The sequence below is a fragment of the Haematobia irritans genome, chromosome 1 (assembly GCF_050003625.1).
Source record: "Haematobia irritans isolate KBUSLIRL chromosome 1, ASM5000362v1, whole genome shotgun sequence".
Lineage (NCBI taxonomy): Eukaryota > Metazoa > Arthropoda > Insecta > Diptera > Muscidae > Haematobia > Haematobia irritans.
Window position 1 is genome coordinate 134,303,593 of NC_134397.1, and position 21,412 is coordinate 134,325,004.

Sequence of the window (21,412 nt, forward strand, 5' to 3'; positions counted from 1 at the left end):
TATTTCTATAGAATATTTTGTCAAAAATTTATTTGATCAAAATTTTATTTCTATAGAAAATTTTGTCAAAATTGTATTTCTATAAAAAAAAATTGTCAAAATTTTATTTCTATAGAAAATTTTGTAAAAATTTTATTTCTATAGAATATTTTGTCAAAAATTTATTTGATCAAAATTTTATTTCTATAGAAAATTTTGTCAAAATTTTATTTCTATAGAAAAATTTGTCAAAATTTTATTTCTATAGAATATTTTGTCAAAATTTTATTTCTATAGAAAATTTGATCAAACTTTTATTTCTATATTAAATTTTGTCAAAATTTTATTTCTATAGAAAATTTTGTCAAAATTTTATTTCTATAGAAAATTTTGTCGAAATTTTATTTCTATAGAAAATTTTGGCAAAATTTTATTTCTATAGAAAATTTTGTCAAAATTTTATTTCTATAGAAAATTTTGTCAAAATTTTATTTCTATAGAAAATTTTGTCAAAATTTTATTTCTATAGTAAATTTTTTCAAAATTCTATTTCTATAGAAAATTTTGTCAAAATTTTATTTCTATAAAAAAATTTGTCAAAACTTTATTTCTACAGAAAATGTTGTCAACATTTTATATCTGTAGAAAATTTCGTCATAATTTTATTTCTATAGAATATTTTGTCAAAATTTTATTTCTATAGAAAATTTTGTCAACATTTTATTTTTATAGAAAATTTTGTCAAAATTTTATTTCTATAGAAAATTTTGTCAAAATTTTATTTCTATAGAAAAATTTGTCAAAATTTTATTTCTAGAGAAAAATTTTATTCCTATAGAAAATTTTGTCAAAAATTTTATTTCTATAGAAAATTTTGTCAACAATTTTATTTCTATAGAAAATTTTTTCAAAAATTTTATTTCTATAGAAAAGTTTGTCAACAATTTTATTTCTATAGTAAATTTTGTCAAAATTTTATTTCTATAGAAAATTTTGTCAAAATTTTATTTCTATAGTAAATTTTGTCAAAATTTTATTTGTTGTTGTTGTTGTTTTTTATTGCAGCTTAAAACCATACATTGACTAAACTACAAGTGTAGCTTAACCAACAGAGGAAAAGAATGTTTGTCAAATTTATTTGGGAAAAGCCCTATAGACTGCAAGATGGTTGGATGGACGCACGTTTCGGAATTATCCCATTCCTCATCAGCATGTATGGTTTTAAGCTGCAATTAAAAACAACAACAATGCTTAAAGAACAAAACCAACAATAACAAAACAAAAAGAATGGAAAATTTTATTTCTATAGAAAATTTTGTCAAAATTTTATTTCTATAGAATTTTTGTCAAAATTCTGCGGTTTAGCACAGTAACATTTTTCGACGTTTGCCTAATTTGGTAAGGCGTTTTTTCTACAGAAAATTTTGTAAAAATTTTATTTCTGTAGAAAATTTTGTCAAAATTTTATTTCTATAGAAAAATTTGTCAAAATTTCATTTCTATAGAAAATTTTGTCAAAATTTCATTTCTATAGAAAATTTTGTCAAAATTTCATTTCTATAGAAAATTTTGTCAACATATTACTACTATAGAAAATTTTGTCCACATTTTATTTCCATAGAAAATGTTGTCAAAGTTTTTCTATACAAAATTTTGTTAAAATTTTATTTCTATAGAAAATTTTTTCAAAATTTTATTTCTATAGAAAATTTTGTCAAAATTTTATTTCGATAGAAAATTTTGCCAAAATTTTATTTCTATAGAAAATTTTGTCAAAATTTTATTTCTATAGAAAATTTTGTCAAAATTTTATTTCTATAGAAAAATTTGTACAAATTTTATTTCTGTAGAATATTTGATCAAAATTTTATTTGTACAGAAATTTTAGTCAAAATTTTATTTCTACAGAAATTTTAGTCAAAATTTTATTTCTATAGTAAATTTTGTCAAAATTTTATTTCTATAGTAAATTTTTTCAAAATTTTATTTCTATAGAAAATTTTGTCAAAATTTTATTTTATAGAAATTTTTGTCAAAATTTTATTTCTACAGAAATTTTAGTCAAAATTTTATTTCTATAGTAAATTTTGTCAAAATTTTATTTCTATAGTAAATTTTTTCAAAATTTTATTTCTATAGAAAATTTTGTCAAAATTTTATTTCTATAGAAAATTTTGTCAAAATTTTATTTTATAGAAATTTTTGTCAAAATTTTATTTCTATAGAAAATTTGATCAAAACTTTATTACTAAATTTTTTCAAAATTTTATTTCTATAGAAAATTTTGTCAAAATTTTATTTTATAGAAATTTTTGTCAAAATTTTATTTCTACAGAAATTTTAGTCAAAATTTTATTTCTATAGTAAATTTTGTCAAAATTTTATTTCTATAGTAAATTTTTTCAAAATTTTATTTCTATAGAAAATTTTGTCAAAATTTTATTTCTATAGAAAATTTTGTCAAAATTTTATTTTATTGAAATTTTTGTCAAAATTTTATTTCTATAGAAAATTTGATCAAAATTTTATTACTAAATTTTATTCTTGTAGAAAATTTTGTCAAAATTTTATTTCTATAGTAAATTTTGTCAAAATTTTATTTCTATAGAAAATTTTGCCAAAATTTTATTTCTATAGAAAATTTTGTCAAAATTTTATTCCTATAGAAAATGTTGTCACAATTTTTTTTTCTATTGAAAATTTTGTCAGAATTTTATTTCTACAGAAAACTTTTTCAAAAATTTATTTATATATGAAATTTTGTCAGAATTTTATTTATGTAGAAAATTGCAAAATCTACCAAAACATCAAGAATTCTACCGTTTGGTAGATTAAACAGTAAACAATCTACCATTTTTGGTAGAATTTTACCAACTGTGGGCACAACTTAATTAATACTAATGGATTTTTTGTCCAAAAAAGTCTATGTTGACTTTTTGCAAACTTATGTGTCGCCTGAATATATGAATTTCAATATACGCTAAATTCTACTAATCAACTTTGTATGGTGAGACTTATCAATTTGACATGTTACCATATCTAACACAATTTTTTATGGCTCAGACGAAGAACGATGCTTATGAACTTTAAAACCTATCCGTTTTTTTTTATTTTTATCATAGCTGATAACGGATGTACTTATGACGAACAAATTTTCAATTTATGCTATGGGCAGCATAAAGCATAAAATTTGTTTCCTAATCATATTTGGACATTTTTTAATGTCCAAACTCAAAAAAGTTTGCTTGCATCTAACTATTATGACCTTCCAACGATGCGGCTTTTTAAAAATAAATTTTTTTAGGAACCTATGTTGTTTTAAATGTAGGTTGAATACAATTAAAATTAGGATTCTGATCTCATTTGTAGAAAATGCATTCCCTATTTGCGATATATTAATTAAGCTATTCATACACAAAAACAATCAAAAATTGTGTATCTGGACTTTCAATATTTTGTCGTACTCAAATTCCAACCAATCATTTCTCTGCACTGAAAAAAGCATGCCCGTTTCCAAAGATTTTATCTTTACACTAATGATTTTGGTATAGATTGTGAGCCAAAGAAGCGGAGAATTGAAGTAAGGATACGTGTAAGACACAATTCTCTTTTAAATTTGAGATTTGCGTACTTGATTCTACGAAACAATTTCTAATTTATTCGATTTTTGTATCTGTCAATTATTTTAAGACATTTTAATTAATTTTGAAAAAATGTTCTTAACTTATATTCTTTTATTTAAAGTTACCCATTCCGAATCCCCTATTTCTAAAGACAAATCACCTTCAAAATAATGTTAATCAACTTGAAAATTTTAGTGACAATAATTTTTCAGTGTATTTATATTTGAATATTTGTACTTATAGTTGACTTTGGCAAGCGAAGTTACATCCTTTGAGAGTGGATGGTTTATAACTTAATGGAAAATAAATCCGTGTTTAAATATTCGCTTCGGCGTCATCTATATGTGAAACAACGACTCATATACGAATGTAACATTTTTCTCTCAAGAAACAGTGCGTTCATTTTTGTCTACACTATATATAGGACCCCCAAACACATTTTGCAATGTCCGATTTTCCCATCGTATAAAGGACTACAATATCTATCATTCACATATCTGAATACGCATCTATTGGGACTCCCAAGCACATTTTGCAATATCCGTTTTCACCATCTATGGATGCCCATCTTTTCACATACATTTCTCTCTCGAGGAGCAGTGCGTCCACTTTTTGCTGCATTATTGCAATTCAGAAGATTTTTGGCAAACGGTTTTTATACAAATCAAAAGCTATCGTTTCAGTGTATCTTTGGTTAAATTTTGGCGTTCCGAAGAACTTTTACCGTTTGGCCATTTTATGTAAATTTCTGTGGACGAATGTATAGCAAAAAATGTTTTTCTATAGAAATAAAATTTGGACAAAATTTCCTATAGAAATAATATTTGGACAAAATTTTCTATAGAAATAATATTTGGACAACATTTTCTATAAAAATAAATTTTTGACAAAGTTTACTATAGAAATAAAATTTTGACAAAGTTTACTAGTTATAGAAATAAAATTTTGACAAAATTTACTACACTGTTAGAAAAATATGTTTTTAATATGTTCCGATATAAAAAAAATTTGTTTCGGGCACAATTTTGAAACATAATATATTTAAGTGCAAACATGTAATGTTCCTAAACTAACACTAAATGTTTGGGACGTCTATGTTAATATGTTAGAATATATTATGTTTGGGGCATGAATGTTTCATAAAAATCACATGTGTGAATGCAAACATATATAAATTTACAAATTTCGACTAAACATACATATGTTGTGATATTTTATTCAAAGCGACAAAGAGAGTATAGAGAAAGAAATAGAGATGGAAACCGGGAGAGTTGACGAAAGATATCAACATAACACAGCGAAAGAATCAAAAGATAACAATTTCTGTGAAACCGCTTGTATGTTGTTTCGGAAAACTGTTTTATAATCAGGCCAAAAATTTGATATGCTTAAGTCTAAATATTATTTAATTTGAATAAAGAGAATAGACATTCGGTACCAAGAGAATAGACATTTGAAAACCAAACAGCATATGTTTTCGCCTTGAGAGCAGCATTTTATGTATGTGTGGACATTTGTTATGTTTATCATTTTGGCGTTATGGGCACAATTTTTCGTTAAAAGAAATCAGGGGTCTTCATAAAAATAACGAAAGGGCACTATACTCTTTTTAGAGTTGGGACAGTAAAATGAAATAAGGAGGAAATAGTGAAAAATTACACAGTAAAATGTATAAAAACAAAGTTTAGTTCCTCTTTATTAATAAGTAGTCCACGAGGAGTTGACGGACACCTTCAAATATAAATGTTCGAGTTTTGCAGCTAAAACAGTTTAAAAAGTTTATTTTCTTTAAAATGAATTATTAAAGAAAAATAAAAGGCATTTTAGAGCGATAGTGTTAAATGGTAGTAAACAACTGTTCACGCCTAAATAAATTTATGTTTATATTATAAAATTATTTATGTATGTTTATACTCGACTCCACGTTCTTCTTTTGTTAGAGTTTTTGAATTCCTTCCAACAGTTTTTGTTACAAAATTGTTATTTTTACAATAAAAAAAATAATATTTTATCCAAAAATCAGTCAATTTCGTTTATATCAAGCACTGTTACTGACTATAAATCTTTAATAACCCACATTTCGAAGTTTCATTATAAAAATTTAATATAGTATAAATATAAATGAGTAAATAAAAAAAAATGTTCGGTCGGAGTAGGGATTGAACCCACAACCCTTTGCATGCAAGGCAGACATGCTATTCACTGCTCCACGTGGCAAACAAATGTATGTTTCTGTTAAATAATGTTATGTTTGCATGGGCTCGTGGGCGCTGCATACTATGCTTATGTAAATGTAACTTATAACGATAATTATCTACTGGTGACTATAACAGCTACGTAGCCCAGTGGATAGTGTGTTGGCTTACAAACTGTATGGTCCTCGGTTCGATTCTCCGTACAGGCGAAAGGTAAAATTTAAAAAAAATTATAAAAGTAATTAATTTCTCAGCATTATTTGTATTACAGAAAAAGGTGCCAAGAACTAAAATATTTCGTGGAAGTGAAAATTACGAGAATGTTAGGCAATGAGCACAATCGTCTTTGGGAAAAATTCTTCCAAACATATAATATTTTTGGGCCCAAAATGCTTCCAAACATATAATATGTTCACATAAAACAAACATATTAATATTTCAGCAGTATCCAATAATATACATATGTGCTTCCTGCAAAATATGTTTGGAACATATGTTAAAGAAGCGATTTTTTGGGGTGTATAGAAGTAAAATTTAGACAAAATTTTCTATAGAAATAAAATTTTGACAAAATTTTCTATAAAAATAAAATGTTGACAAAATTTTCTATAGAAATAAAATGTTGACAAAATTTTCTATAGAAATAAAATGTTGACAAAATTTTCTATAGAAATAAAATTTTGACAAAATTTTCAATAGAAATAAAATTTTGAGAACATTTTCTATAAAAAAAACGTTGACAACATTTTCTATAGAAATAAAATGTGGACAAAATTTTCTATAGTAGTAATATTTTGACAAAATTTCCTATTAAAAAAATGTCTACAAAATGTTCTACAAAAATAAAATTTTTAAAATATTTCTCTATAGAAATAAAATTTTTAAAAAAATTTCTCTATATAAATAAATTTTCGACAACATAAGATTTTTTTGTTTGGTAGTTTTTTAGTCAAATTTTCTCCAAATATTATTGGTTATTGCCGAAATATTATTGTGTTTTTTTATGTGAACATATTATATGTTTGGAAGCATTTGGAGCCCAAAAATATTATATGCTTGGAAAATTTTTCTCAAAAAGAAGATTGTGATCAAAAAAAATCTTCTCTTCTTCTTCTTCTTTCTCACTTCCCCGAGGTTTTTCAGTTCTTAGCGCCTTCTTCTGTAATACAAACAGTGTTAAATAAATTATTCAATTTTATAAATTTGTTAAATTTTACCATTCGCCTGGACGGAGAATCGATCCGAGGACCAAGCAGTTTGTAAGCCAACACACTATCCACTGGGGTACGTAGCTGTTATTGTCATCAATAGACAATTATCGTTATAAGTTATATTTATATAGCATAGTTAGCGCCGCCCACAAGCCGATGCACACAAAACATTATTTAACAGAAACATACATTTGTTGGCCACGTGGAGTAATGGTTAACATGTAATGTCATGGGTTCGACATTACATATAACTATATTAAATTTTTACAATGAAACTTCGAAATGTGGATTATTAAAGATTTACAGTCAGAGGAGAACAGTGCTTGATATAAACGAAATGAAATGAGCTTTTGGATAAAATATTATTTTTTTATTACAAAAATAATTTTGTAACAAAAAAATGTTTTTGGTATAAAAGTTTGAAATTTTCGAAAAAATTCAAAAATAACAAAAGAAGAACGGGAAGACGAGTATAAACATAAATAATTTTACAATGTACACATCAATTTATTTAGGCGTGAACTATTTTTTACTAACATTTAATACAATTTTGAAGGCATTTAAAATTTATCTTATTCAGAAATACAAACAAATATGAATTTATGTTAACGAATAATTTCATTAATTTTAAAGAAAATAAACTTTTTCAATTGTCGCTTTGGATCATTCCCCTCCAAGTTATAATAGAATTTGCCAAAAAAAAAGTTATAATGTTATTCTGCTTTTAAAGAGTAAAATTATTTTTCATTTTATTGGTAAAACTCGAACTTAATGACCGCTTTTATTTTTGAAAGTGTCCGTCGACTCCTCTTGGACTACTTATTAATAAAGAGGAACTAAACTTTGTTTTTATACATTTTACTGTTTAATTTTTCATTGTTTCCCCTTTTTTCATTTTACAGTCCCAACTCTAAAAAGAGTATAGTGCCCTTTTGTTATTTTTTATGAAGCCCCATGTAATTTTTAATTTCCTTTGTCTGAATATTTTAACCTACTCGTCCAACGTTCCGATTTCTTTTGACGAAACTAGAAAAAATTGTACCCCATACATACATAAAATGCTGCTCTCAAGGCAAAAACATATGCTGTTTTTTTTTTCAAATGTCTATTCTCTTTAGTCCGAATACTCATTTTAATATTCAAATTAAATAATATTTTGACTTAAACATATCAAATTTTTGGCGAAACCTTATTAACATGCCAGGCGCATAGCCAAATGAACTCATAAACAGTTTTTCGAAGACAAATACAAGCAGTTTCACAGAAATTGCTCTCTTTTCTTTTCTTTTCTTTATACTCTCTATCTATCGCTCTCTGAATAAAATATCACAACATATATATGTTTACTCGAAATTTGTAAATTTATATATGTTAACACTGAAAAAACACTGAACCCACCAAAAAGAAAGCTTTTTGTTAATTTTAGAAAATTTTGAATATTTTTGGAAAGTTTTAACTAAAGAGTATTACAATCGCAAGATCACGCCGATATACAAAAATAAGTAAATATTTTTCGAAAAATTCAAGAAAATTTATTAGACATAATTATTTTTTTTCATTTGTTAAAGAAAATTTTGTAGTTTGAAGCAAAAAATTGGAAATGCAAGAATGTCTATAGTGACATACGAAGTTCATGATGGACGCATTTTTGGTAAAATTTACAAATTTAAAGAAATAACGATATATTTTGTGAGAAGTACGAACTTAGTAAATCTTTATGCTTCATTTTTGTATAAGTTTTCCCGTTTTTTAGTTCATTTAACTAACGTACGCAAAAAATTATTTGAGTAAAGGAAACTTTCTCGAAACATAATAATTCCATGAACTTAAATAAAGTTAAATTGGCTTTAGTGGAATACAGAGTTCACCTTTTTTTTAGTGTACATTCACACATATTATTTTTATGAAACATTCATGTCGCAAATATAATATATTCTAACATATTAACATATGTGTCCCAAACATTTAATTCTAGTTTAGGAACATTATATTTTTGCATTTAAATATATTGTGTTTTTAAAAAATTCTGCCCGAACACACATTTTGTTTATATCGAAACATATGAAAAACATATTTTTCTAACACTATTTTAATTGAAATCCAATCCAATCTAACACTCAACTGTTATTTTATTCAATTCAAAGACTATCCTTCTCTATTCCTTCATTCGTGTAATTAAAAGGACACAATTCACTTTTATCTGTCAACTAGTGGGAAGATAATTTATTTTAGAGAATTCTCCGTAGGCAGTATCTCTTGCCATTCAAACGTTTATTTGATTTCTAAGAAACGTAAGTGATACAATGAAATCATAACAAGGAAAACAAACCTTATTGGTTTGTATTTACAAGGACTAAAGTTTGAAATAGGCTCGTGGCAGATGTAGATAAAAAAACACAATGCCGTTGTATGAACTTCACTGCATATAGGACATAAAGCGGTTTTGAAGGTGGCTTTTCACGTAAAGATTTTCATTTTTTTAGAATCGAACAAAAAAAAACTTTTTCCCATGCAATAATAATAAAATCCAAATTATTGATTTCTTTAAAAATATTTTATCTATGTTATAAATTTCTACAAAGTGTCAACGACCCATAATCCCACCCACTGGTATGGTAATAGGTGTAATGTCTTATGGAATAGCTTGTTATGCGTTTCAATGTGTATGCGCATTAGTGGGTATGTAGAAGTTTGGTGTTTGCCTTGAGAGCTATCAAGGACATCAGTATTGCTCCAACACATGCCACACCAATACCTCACGACCACAAACAGAAAGCGAAAGTAAAAATGGCAAAAACAAATAAATATTCTATGGAATTGTATTTGTGTATGTACAGAAACATATTTACAATGGACGTTTAGCAAATATGCAGGACATCAATTGCATTTATGTATGACATAATGTCAAATGGAAAAGAACTTTACAACCAAAATATAATAACAATACAAAACAGTAATATAGAAAAAAAATTGGACAAAATTTTCTATAGAAAAAAAAATTTGACAAAATTTTCTATAGAAATAAACTTTTGACAAAATTTTCTACAGAAATAAAATTTTAACAAAATGTTCTATAGAAAAAAATTTTGACAAAATTTTCTATAGCAAAAAAAAAAATTGACAAAATTTTCTATAGAAATAAAATTTTGACAACCTTTTCTATAGAAATAAAAATTTAACAAATTTTTCTATAGAAATAAAATTTTGACAAAATTTTGTACAGAAATAAAATTTTCTGTAGAAATAAAATTTTCATCTATCTATTTTTCTCCACTTTTGATTTAGTTCTTTTGACCATGCCTTAGAAAATACACTATCTGGCCGTTTTAAGTTAAGATTACATGTTAGGTTAGGTGGCAGCCCGATGTATCGGGCTCACTTAGACTATTCAGTCCATTGTGATACCACATTGGTGAACTTCTCTCTTATCACTGAGTGCTGCCCGATTCCATGTTAAACTCAATGACAAGGTACCTCCTTTTTATAGCCGAATCCGAACGGCGTTCCATATTGCAGTGAAACCACTTAGAGAAGTTTTGAAACCCTCAGAAATGTCACCAGCATTATCGAGATGGGATAATCCACCGCTGAAAAACTTTTTGGTGTTCGGTCGAAGCAGGAATCGAACCCACGACCTTGTGTATGCATGGCGGGTATGCTAACCATTGCACCACGGTGGCTCCCAAGATTACATGTTGCACAATTAAATGACGCAAACAAGAATAGTAAATCACTAAAAAAGTAAAAAACAAGTAAGGAATGTCTAAAGTCGGGCGGGGCCGACTATATTATACCCTGCACCACTTTGTAGATCTAAATTTTCGATACCATATCACATCTGTCAAATGTGTTGGGTGCTATATATAAAGTTTTGTCCCAAATACATACATTTAAATATCACTCGATTTGGACAGAATTTGATAGACTTTTAAAAAATCTATAGACTCAAAATTTAAGTTGGCTAACGCGCTAGGGTGGAACACAATTTTAGTAAAAAATTATGGGAAACATTTAAATCTAAAGCAATTTTAAGGAAACTTCGCAAAAGTTTATTTATGATTTATCGCTCGATATATATGTATTAGAAGTTTAGGCAAATTAGAGTCATTTTTACAACTTTTCGACTAAGCAGTGGCGATTTAACAACGAAAATGGTGGTATTTTGACCATTTTTGTCGAAATCAGAAAAACATATATATGGGAGCTATATCTAAAACTGAACCGAAATTTGGCACGCATACACGGATGAAAAAGACTGTTTTTCATATGTTTGGCTATAAACATTATATGTTTGGAACACAAATTTTTAAACACAATATTTTTGAGTGCAAGCATATAATGTTCATAAACTAGCATAACATGTTTGGGACATATATGTTAATATGTTAGAACATATTATGTTTGGGACATAAAATGTTTGTAAATATAATATGCTTGGATGCAAACATATATTAATTTAGAAATAGCCTATAAACATATATGTGTTTAGTAGCTTGGAACGCTATTTAACAGGGAGCGATATTGAATTAAGTTGGTGGTTGTTGCTTGTTATTACAAAATTAACATTTTATTTTTCCATGGGCAATTGATCAGCTACTTCTTTGATCCTTACAAACTGTGTGGTCCGCTGTTCGAATCCCCGTCCGGCAAAAGGTAAAATTATAATAAAAAAATCATAAAATTGAATAATTTCTTCCACAATGTTTGTATTACAGAAAAAGGTGCTAAGAACTAAAAAATCTCGTGGAAGTGAGAAAGATGTGGGGGAATATACAATTGGGCAGAAACAAAATTTTGAGCATTCAGGTCGAAAACCTATGTTGTTAGCACCTATATTACCTGTTTATTTTCATAATTCATTATGATTGTAAATATACAAATAAATAAATAAAATTTTGAGCACAATATTATTTGGGAGAATTTTTTTTAAGCATATAATATTTTTGGTTGCAAAATGCTTCCAAACATATTATATGTTCACATAATAACATATTGTTTTTTGGAAGACAACATTGTTGAATTTGGATGCAAAAATACAAAATGTTTGGAACTTAGACTACCCAAACATATATTGTTTAGACCAATATGCTTTCAAACATATTATATATTGGAAGAGATCAAACATATAAATGTTTGGGCAATACCCAAAAATGTATATGCTTGAAGCAAAATATGTTTGGGAGTATATGTTACAGAAGCGATTTTTTGTGAGCGTGTAGCTACAATGCTAATTCTACTCCCTGTGCAAAATTTCAACTAAATCGGAGTTAAAAATTGGCCTCTGTGGTCATATGAGTCTAAATCGGGCGAAAGCTATATATGAGAGCTATATCTAAATCTGAACCGATTTAAATCAAATTTGGCACACATGACTATATTACTAATTGTACTCCTAGTGCAAAATTTCAACCAAATTGGGCCAAAACTCTGGCTTCTGGGGCCATATAAGTCCATATCGGGCGAAAAATATATATGGAAGCTATATCTAAATCTGAACCGATTTCAATCAAATTTGGCACACATGACTATATTACTAATTGTACTCCTAGTGCAAAATTTCAACCAAATTGGGCCAAAACTCTGGCTTTTGGGGCCATATAAGTCCATATCGGGCGAAAAATATATATGGAAGCTATATCTAAATCTGAACCGATTTCAATCAAATTTGGCACACATGACTATGCTACCAATTGTACTCCTTGTGCAAAATTTCAAGCTAATCGGGATAAAACTCTGGCTTCTGGGTCCATATAAGTGCATATCGGGCGAAAGATATATATAGGAGCTATATCTAAATCTGAATCGATTTCAACCAAATTTGGCACGCATAGCTACAATGCTAAATCTACTCCCTGTGCAAAATTTCAACCAAATTGGGCCAAAACTCTGGCTTTTAGGACCATATTAGTCCATATCGGGTGAAAGATATATATGGGAGCTATATCTAAATCTGAACCGATTTCAATCAAATTTTGCACACTTGACTATACTACTAATTGTACTCCTAGTGCAAAATTTCAACCAAATTCGGCCAAAAATCTGGCTTCTGGGGCCATATAAGTCCATATCGGGCGAAAGATATATATGGGAGCTATATCTAAATCTCAACCGATTTGTTCCAAAATCAATAGGGTTCTATTCTGACCCAAATTAGGAACATATGCCAATTTGAAGGCGATTGGACTTAAATTGCGACCTAGACTTTGATCACAAAAATGTGTTCACAGAAAGACGGACGGACGAGCGGACGGACAGACGGACATGGTTATATCGACTCAGGGACCCACCCTGAGCATTATTGCCAAAAACACAATGTGTCTATCTCGTCTCCTTCTGGGTGTTACAAACATATGCACTAACTTATAATACCTTGTTCCACAGTGTGGCGCAGGGTATAAAAATACAGAGAAAGATATTATTCTGTGTCATATGACGTTTCCACTTCTATGGAACGAGAATATTTTTAAGTGGAATTTAAATGGAAAACATATATGCTGAAAATGGCACCATAAAAATAATGTATAACATAAAAAAAAAACAATATTTTAAATATGACAAAATTTTCTATAGAAATAAAATATTGAGAAAATTTTCTATAGACAAAAAAATTTGGACAAAATGTTCTATAGAAACAAAATGTTGACAAAAGTCTCTATAGAAATAAAATTTTGTGCAAAATCATCAAAATAGGTATTAGCATATATTTGAAGCTTTTTTATCTTTAAAAGAGTTAATATATCAGTTAATTTAAAGATTATTTCCTTAAATCAAACACGTTTTTCTTTTGATTTGTAAAGCTAGTACAACAAGAATAAATCTTATAAATTACAGTACTACACCGAAAAAAACTAAACTGTTTTATATCAAGAATGAACTACGTCGTGCGAAAATTGAACTAAATTATACTCCACATTTTAATATTTCCACAAAGCGTTGTTAAAACCACGAAAATGTAATGTCCTGGTGCACTCCAAAAATGTGAACCCTATATTTCACTAAAGCCAATTTAATTTTATTTTATTTCATGGAATTCGTACTTCTCACAAAATAGTTCATTATTTCTTTAGATTGTTAAATTTTACGCATTTGTAGTACATCTTGAACTTCATATGGCCCTAAAGACATTCTTGCAATTATGAACTCCAATTTTTTCCTTCAAACTACAAAATTTTCTTTAACAAGTAAAAAAAAGTTATTTATGAATAAATTTTTTTCTTGAATTTGTAGAAAAATATTTACTTACTTTTGTGATATCGGCGTGATGTAGGCGTTTGTAATACTGTCTAGTTAAAATTTTCTAAAAATAATCTAAAATTAACCAATAAAAAAATTTAACTACTAGCAAATTTTTTTTGCAATAAAACTAAGTTAAATTTAGCGTTAGGTCAACTACGGATTTTTTTTCTGTGTAGCTAATATTAGGCATAACATACAATTTGAAATCACTATTAGTACGATACTTAGTATTAATATACATTTTAAATAATCAAAACAAAAATAACAACACTTTACGACAAAAATTTTCCTTATTTCAAAGACATATTTTTTTAACGGAGGGATGCAAATTTCAAAGATTCGTGTCCTAAATTAAAAAAAAAACAAGTAAGGAAAGTCTAAAGTCAGGTGGGGCCGACTATATTATACACTGCACCACTTTGTAGATCTAAATTTTCGATACCATATCACATCCGTCAAATGTGTTTGGGGGCTATATATAAAGGTTTGTCCCAAATACATACATTTAAATATCACTCGATCTGGACCGAATTAGATAGACTTCTACAAAATCTATAGACTCAAAATTTAAGTCGTCTAATGCACTAGGGTGAAACACAATGTTAGTAAAAAATGGGAAACATTTAAATCTGAAGCAATTTTAAGGAAACTTTGCAAAAGTTTACACTAGTGGAAAAAGTTTCATTATATTAACGAAATGTGTCATTAAAAGTGAGCCACTGAAACAAATTCGTTAATACGACGAAATGTATCGTTATTATAACGAATTTTCTACAAATCAACGTAACGTTTCGTACTATTAACAAATATTTTCATTATCTTAATGAAAATGTTTCGTTAAATCAATGAAAAATTTTCGTTGGCTCGATTTTAATGAAATTTTCTTTGTGTGTATTTATGATTTATCGCTCGATATATATGTATTAGAAGTTTAGGAAAATTAGAGTCATTTTTACAACTTTTCGACTAAGCAGTGGCGATTTTACAAGGAAAATGTTGGCATTTTGACCATTTTTGTCGAAATCAGAAAAACATATATATGGGAGCTATATCTAAATCTGAACCGATTTCAACCAAATTTGGCACGCATAGCAACAATGCTAATTCTACTCCCTGTGCAAAATTTCAACTAAATCGGAGCAAAAAATTGGCCTCTGTGGTCATATGAGTGTAAATCGGGCGAAAGCTATATATGGGAGATATATCCAAATCTGAACCGATTTCACCCAAATTTGGCACGCATAGTTACAATGCTAATTCTACTCCCTGTGCAAAATTTCAACTAAATCGGAGTTAAAAATTTGCCTCTGTGGTCATATGAGTGTAAATCGGGCGAAATCTATATATGGGAGATATATCCAAATCTGAACCGATTTCTACCAAATTTGGCACGCATAGTTACAACGCTAATTCTACTCCCTGTGCAAAATTTCAACTAAATCGGAGTTAAAAATTGGCCTCTGTGGGCAAATGAGTGTAAATCGGGCGAAAGCTATATATGGGAGCTATATCTAAATCTGAACCGATTTGGATGATATTTTGCAAGTTTTTCGAGACCCATAAAATATACGGATGTACGGAATTTGAGGAAGATCGGTTGATATACACGCCAATTATGACCAGATCGGTGAAAAATATATATGGAAGCTATATCTAAATCTGAACCGATTTTTTTCCAAAATCAATGGGGATCGTCTTTGAGCCGAAACAGGAACCTATACCAAATTTTAGGACAATCGGACTAAAACTGCGAACTGTACTTTGCACACAAAAATACATCAACAGACAGACAGACGGACAGACAGACAGACGGACACCGCTAAATCGACTCAGAATTTAATTCTAAGCCGATCCGTATGCTAAAAGGTTGGTCTATGATTACTCCTTCTTGGCGTTACATACAAATGCACAAACTTATTATACCCTGTACCACAGTAGTGGTGAAGGGTATAAAAATTTTAAGCATAGATTATGAGCTTTTTTCAATTAAAATTTCATAATTTTACTATTGTGTATATCGCTTGACCTAAAAGTAAAGTTGCATAATCTTTCATATAGGACTATATTATTTCAGTGTAAATTAAATTAAATATATATTTTCTTAAAAATATAAAAGAAAATTTTTTCTGCGTGCATTTAAATCGTTTTAAATTTTAACGAATTTTTGCAAAATATTTTACAGCAAATTCTCATATTGAATGCTACATACACTAAGCCGAACATTACTGTAATGGAGGGCGCGGAGGAATGATGTACGAATAAATGTTACAAACTTACCTCAATGTTGCCCATCGTTTGGAACGATGTAAAGACAAACATAAATCCAAAGCCCAAAATGAGCACATTGACAAATTTAATATCCATGTTTAATGCTGGGTGGCGTAGTTCGATGGGTGGGAGATGCTTTTAGTTGTTTTCTAATCTCAAAGCCGGAAAATTGATGCACTTCTTGCACCCTTCTGTCTCTCTTACTCTCTCTGAAACTCACAACCGATAGACAGTGGGTGTTAGTTAATCTTAGAATGACTTTATTATTTAAATTTTTCTTTTTTTTAAATAGGACGTAATTTAAGATTTTAGAATTTTAATTTTTTCTCAATTGCATATTGTTTTTTTTTTTAATATTTTTTTTTTGCGTTAGCATATGAATTCACTGATATCAAATTTTGCTATTTCACATCCGGATGGTACTCTATTTTTTTTTAATTCTTGGGCGTATCAACCGTACAGTCACTAAGAAATATTTAATACATTTTTGTTTTCTACTTTCTTTTTTGTGTATTTTGTTTTGTGAAACACGGTTTTAATCTATGTGATTGACTTTGTTGATGTTGTTGTTTTTTATGATTTGTTTTGAAATGCGATATAACTCAACACCTTTTTTCCAATGGCAGCTCCACCCGTATTTGGTGTTAAAAGAAATCTTCAAAAAAATACCGCATGTATGTGACAAGGGAGTGATTTTGTTTTAAATTCTCTTAATGAAATCAAAGGGAAATTTAATTTTTGTACATTGTTTTTTGTTTAATTAGATTTAATTAAATAGGTTTCGCTTTGATACAATGCACCACAAGGGAATACAGAAGCAAATAAATCACTAATGACACTAAAGATTGAGCGAATGACGATGAAGCGCGAAGCAGTAATACCCACAACAAACACGTTGGAGCTTTGAAAGCAAAATGAGACGAGCAAACACAAAACCAATGTGAAGAGACTCCATTTGCTCTATTCGCTCATAGGAAATGTATGCTCTAGCCGTATGCCGCCACCCATCCGCCTCTCAATATACTCTTGAATGGCATAACTGATTAAAATGCCAAATAGCATAGTTGGAGAAAGAAGAAACAAAACAAAACTAAAGATAAAAACCACCTATGGCTTGATTATAGTTTGGTCTTGGTCTCTTTTTTCCTTTAATTCTCAATTCAAAAATAAATTCTTCAAATTCATTTTTCTTGTAGACACAAATGTTCACTCGCACTCAAAAACCCCAGTGTCCCCAGTGTATGTGTGTGGGGTCTAAACAAAAATGATTATCAAAACAAAACTTAAAAAAACAAATGAATCACAACGACTTTGTAACACTCTCTTAAAGCACAAGTAAAAAGTACATTGACTATTTTTCATAGTTTTATATTTCCAATATACTTTATTCACTTCGTTTTAACTATTTTCTACATTTAGGAAACTATTTTTCTTCATTTTGTACTTTAAAGTTATATTTTATTATTATCGTTTACTATGGCTTCATTTTAATAAAGGTAGCGCATACGAATAATACCGCTATTTAAGTGTAGAAATAAATAACCAACACTCGAAGTGAAGCATTCTGGACACTTTCTAAAATCATTGAATAGTGCTGCAAAGTGCTATAAAGCATGAAACCTTAATGGGGCTTTCACATACAATGATGTGTTGTAATTGAAAATTGTATCAAAACCCATGAATAAGCACGCAGTTAAAAAAAACTCGACCCTATATGACACTAAAGCCAATTTAATCATATTTTAGTTCATGGAATTATTACGATTTGAGAAAGTTTGCTTGAACTTAATAATTTTTGGCGTACGTGAATTTTCTAAAAAAATGGGAATAAATTATACACAATTAAAGCATAAAAATTTACTAAATTCATGTCTTCCACAAAATAGTTTAGAATTTCTTAAAATGTGTATATTTTTCCAAAAATAAGCCCATCTTGAACTTCGTATGGCACTAAATAATTTTTTTCTATTTTAACTCAAATTTTTTTCCTTCAAATAACAAAATTTTCGTTATAGATTAAAAAAAATTGATAGAAATTGTCCAAAGATGAGATATCTGTTTAACCATTTACTCAAGTACACAATGCACTCAAAAAAGAGAATCCATCAGGAAAGAAATTTTGGGTTAATTTTAGAAAATTTTAACTAAATTGTATTATAAACGCAGATCTCACGCGGATTTTATACAAATGAGTAAACATTTTTCGACAAATTCATGAAAATTTATTAGACATAGTTAATTTTTTCCTTGTTAAAGATTTCGAAGTGTGAAGGAAACAAGTATATACAGCAGTAAGTTCGGCCGGGCCGAACCTTAAATACCCACCACCATGAACCAAATATTAGGGTTTCCTTTGAAATTTCAGTAGGGCTTGAGGACTTGGGGACACTTCCCGAAGATAAATTTAAAGATTTCACCTATGAGGACTATATCAGATTCTGGATTTATAAGAACCATTTTTGTTTGAGTTTTAGAGGAATCATTAACATCTCTTGTAAGTGTGCAAGAAAATTATAAAATAACGTCTTGATTTGAAATCTTAAATCTGTAGAAGTAAAATCTGGAAATTTTACATTGAGTTTCAAGCAATTTTCATGATCAGTGCGCCTTCTACATCCTCAAGAAGTGAAGTCGGTCTATATGGAGGCATTACGAAATGGACCGATAGAAACTTAATCCGATACACGTTTTTGTGAGTCTAAAATACCAGAATATTTACAATTTCAGGCAAGTCGGATAAAAACTACGGTTTCTACAAACCCAAGGAGTTAGATCGGGAGATCTTTCTTATGGGGGCTATACTAAAATATGGATCGATACTCACCGTTTTCGGCACACTTCTTTATGGCCCGAAAATACCTCTAGATTTCCAATTTCAGGCAAATTGGATAAAAACTTCAGATTCTAGAAGCCCAAGAAGTAAAATCGGGATATCGGTCTATATGGGGGTTATACCAAAACATGGACGGATACTCACCACTTGTGGCACACCTCTTTATAGTCCTAAAATACCTATAAATTTCCAATTTCAGGCAAATTGTATATAAACTACGTATTCTAGAAGCCCAAGAAGTAAAATCGGGAAATCGGTCTATATGGGGGCTATACCAAAATATGGACCGATACTCACCATTTTCGGCACACCTCTTTATGGTCCTAAAATACCTCTAGATTTCTAATTTTGGACAAATTGGATAAAAACTACGATTTCTATAAGCCCAAGACCCCACATCGGGAGGTCGTTTTATATGGGGACCATACCAAAACATGGGCCGATACTCACAATTTTTGGCACACGTATTTGTGGTCCTACAATACCTCTAGATTTCCAATTTCAGGTAAATTGAATAAAGACTGCGGTTTCTATAAGCCCAAGAAGTAAAATCGGGAGATCGGTCTATATGGGGGCTATACCAAAACATGGACCGATACTCACCATTTTTGGCACACCTCTTTATGGTCATAAAATACCTCTAGATTTCCAATTTCAGACAAATTGGATAAAAACTACGGTTTCTATAAGCCCAAGAAGTAAAATCGGGGGATCGGTCTATATGGGGGCTATACCAAAACATGGACCGATACTCACCATTTTTGGCACACCTCTTTATGGTCATAAAATACCTCTAGATTTCAAATTTCAGGCAAATTGGATAAAAACTACGATTTCTATAAGCCCAAGACCCCAAATCGGGAGGTCGGTTTATATGGGGACTATATCAAAACCTGGACCGATGTAGCCCATCTTCGAACTTGACCTGCCTGCAGACAAAAGACGAGTTTGTGCAAAATTTCAGCACGATTGCTTCATTATTGAAGACTGTAGCGTGATTACAACAGACAGACAGACAGACAGACAGACAGACAGACGGACAGACGGACATCGTTATATCGTCTTAGAATTTCTCCCTGATCAAGAATATATATACTTTATATAGTCGGAAATCGATATTTCGATGCGTTACAAACGGAATGACAAACTTATTATACCCCCGTCACCATTCTATGGTGGTGGGTATAAAAATTGGAGTTAAAAATTGCAAAACTTTCTTTATACGAAATTCATGATGGACGAATTATTAGAAAAGTTTACAAATTTTAAGAAATTCTGAACTATGTTGTGGGAGACACAAATTTGATAAATAATGGTGCTTCATTTGTGTATAATTTGTCGATCGTTTTTAGTTCATTTAACTAACGTACACAAAATTATTAAAGTCAAGAAAACTTTCTCAAAACCTAATAAATCCATGAATTGGGAGAGAATTAAATTGGCTTTAGTGTCATATAGGGTTCATTTTTATTGAGTTTTCCGATGAAACTACACTATTTTGGAGAAAGCTTCTAGAAAAAAACTCTTGCCGTGCGTACAGAAAAGTGCACCCGTTCGTAAAAACTGGTTTGAAAAATAATTCGCTAAGGAAGCAAAACAGTACATTCAGGTAAACAATTTTTCGAGAAAGTACTTTTGGCAGCATGTTAACCTAACTCTGTGCAATGTTTCTTCCACATAATTGTAAGGTATTGTTTTGTGCAATGGATAATAGTGAAACTGCGAAAGTTGATCTTTTCGACAAAATATGGTCCATAACAATTCATGTTCCAAAAAAATCTATGACCTGGCTTAATTGAAGCAAACGGACCACTTGTGCTAAAGTAGATATACACCCGATTTCAACAACCTGTTTCTATGAATATCGATCCACCAAAATTAAAAAAGCAGCTTAGTTTTGATTATAAATTCATAGATCAATAACCCTTTTTCGACATAGAGAAACATGTGTTTAAAATATCACGTCCATTTGAAAGTTGTTGTTATAGCCACACAAATATTTCTAGTATCTTTTACAACACCAAAATAAACTATGTTAACGTTTACCAACACTTGTTACTAGCGCCT

General features: G+C 29.2%; 1 protein-coding gene across 2 annotated transcripts in view; it reads right to left on the minus strand.

Moving 5' to 3' along the window:
• Positions 1-17,445, minus strand: part of LOC142221849 (UNC93-like protein MFSD11) — a 75,888-nt gene extending 58,443 nt beyond the window's left edge. Inside the window, exons 1-2 of one of the 2 annotated variants that reach the window (XM_075291689.1) lie at positions 17,122-17,445; positions 16,522-16,721 (exon numbers count right to left, since the gene is read on the minus strand). In XM_075291689.1, the coding sequence (XP_075147804.1) occupies positions 16,522-16,608 (87 nt within the window). In that variant the 5' untranslated portion in view covers positions 16,609-16,721; positions 17,122-17,445. Of the gene's footprint in view, positions 1-16,521 lie in introns of both variants that reach the window. The other variant, XM_075291688.1, reaches the window with a different exon arrangement.
• Between the last annotated feature and the right edge of the window lie 3,967 nt (positions 17,446-21,412).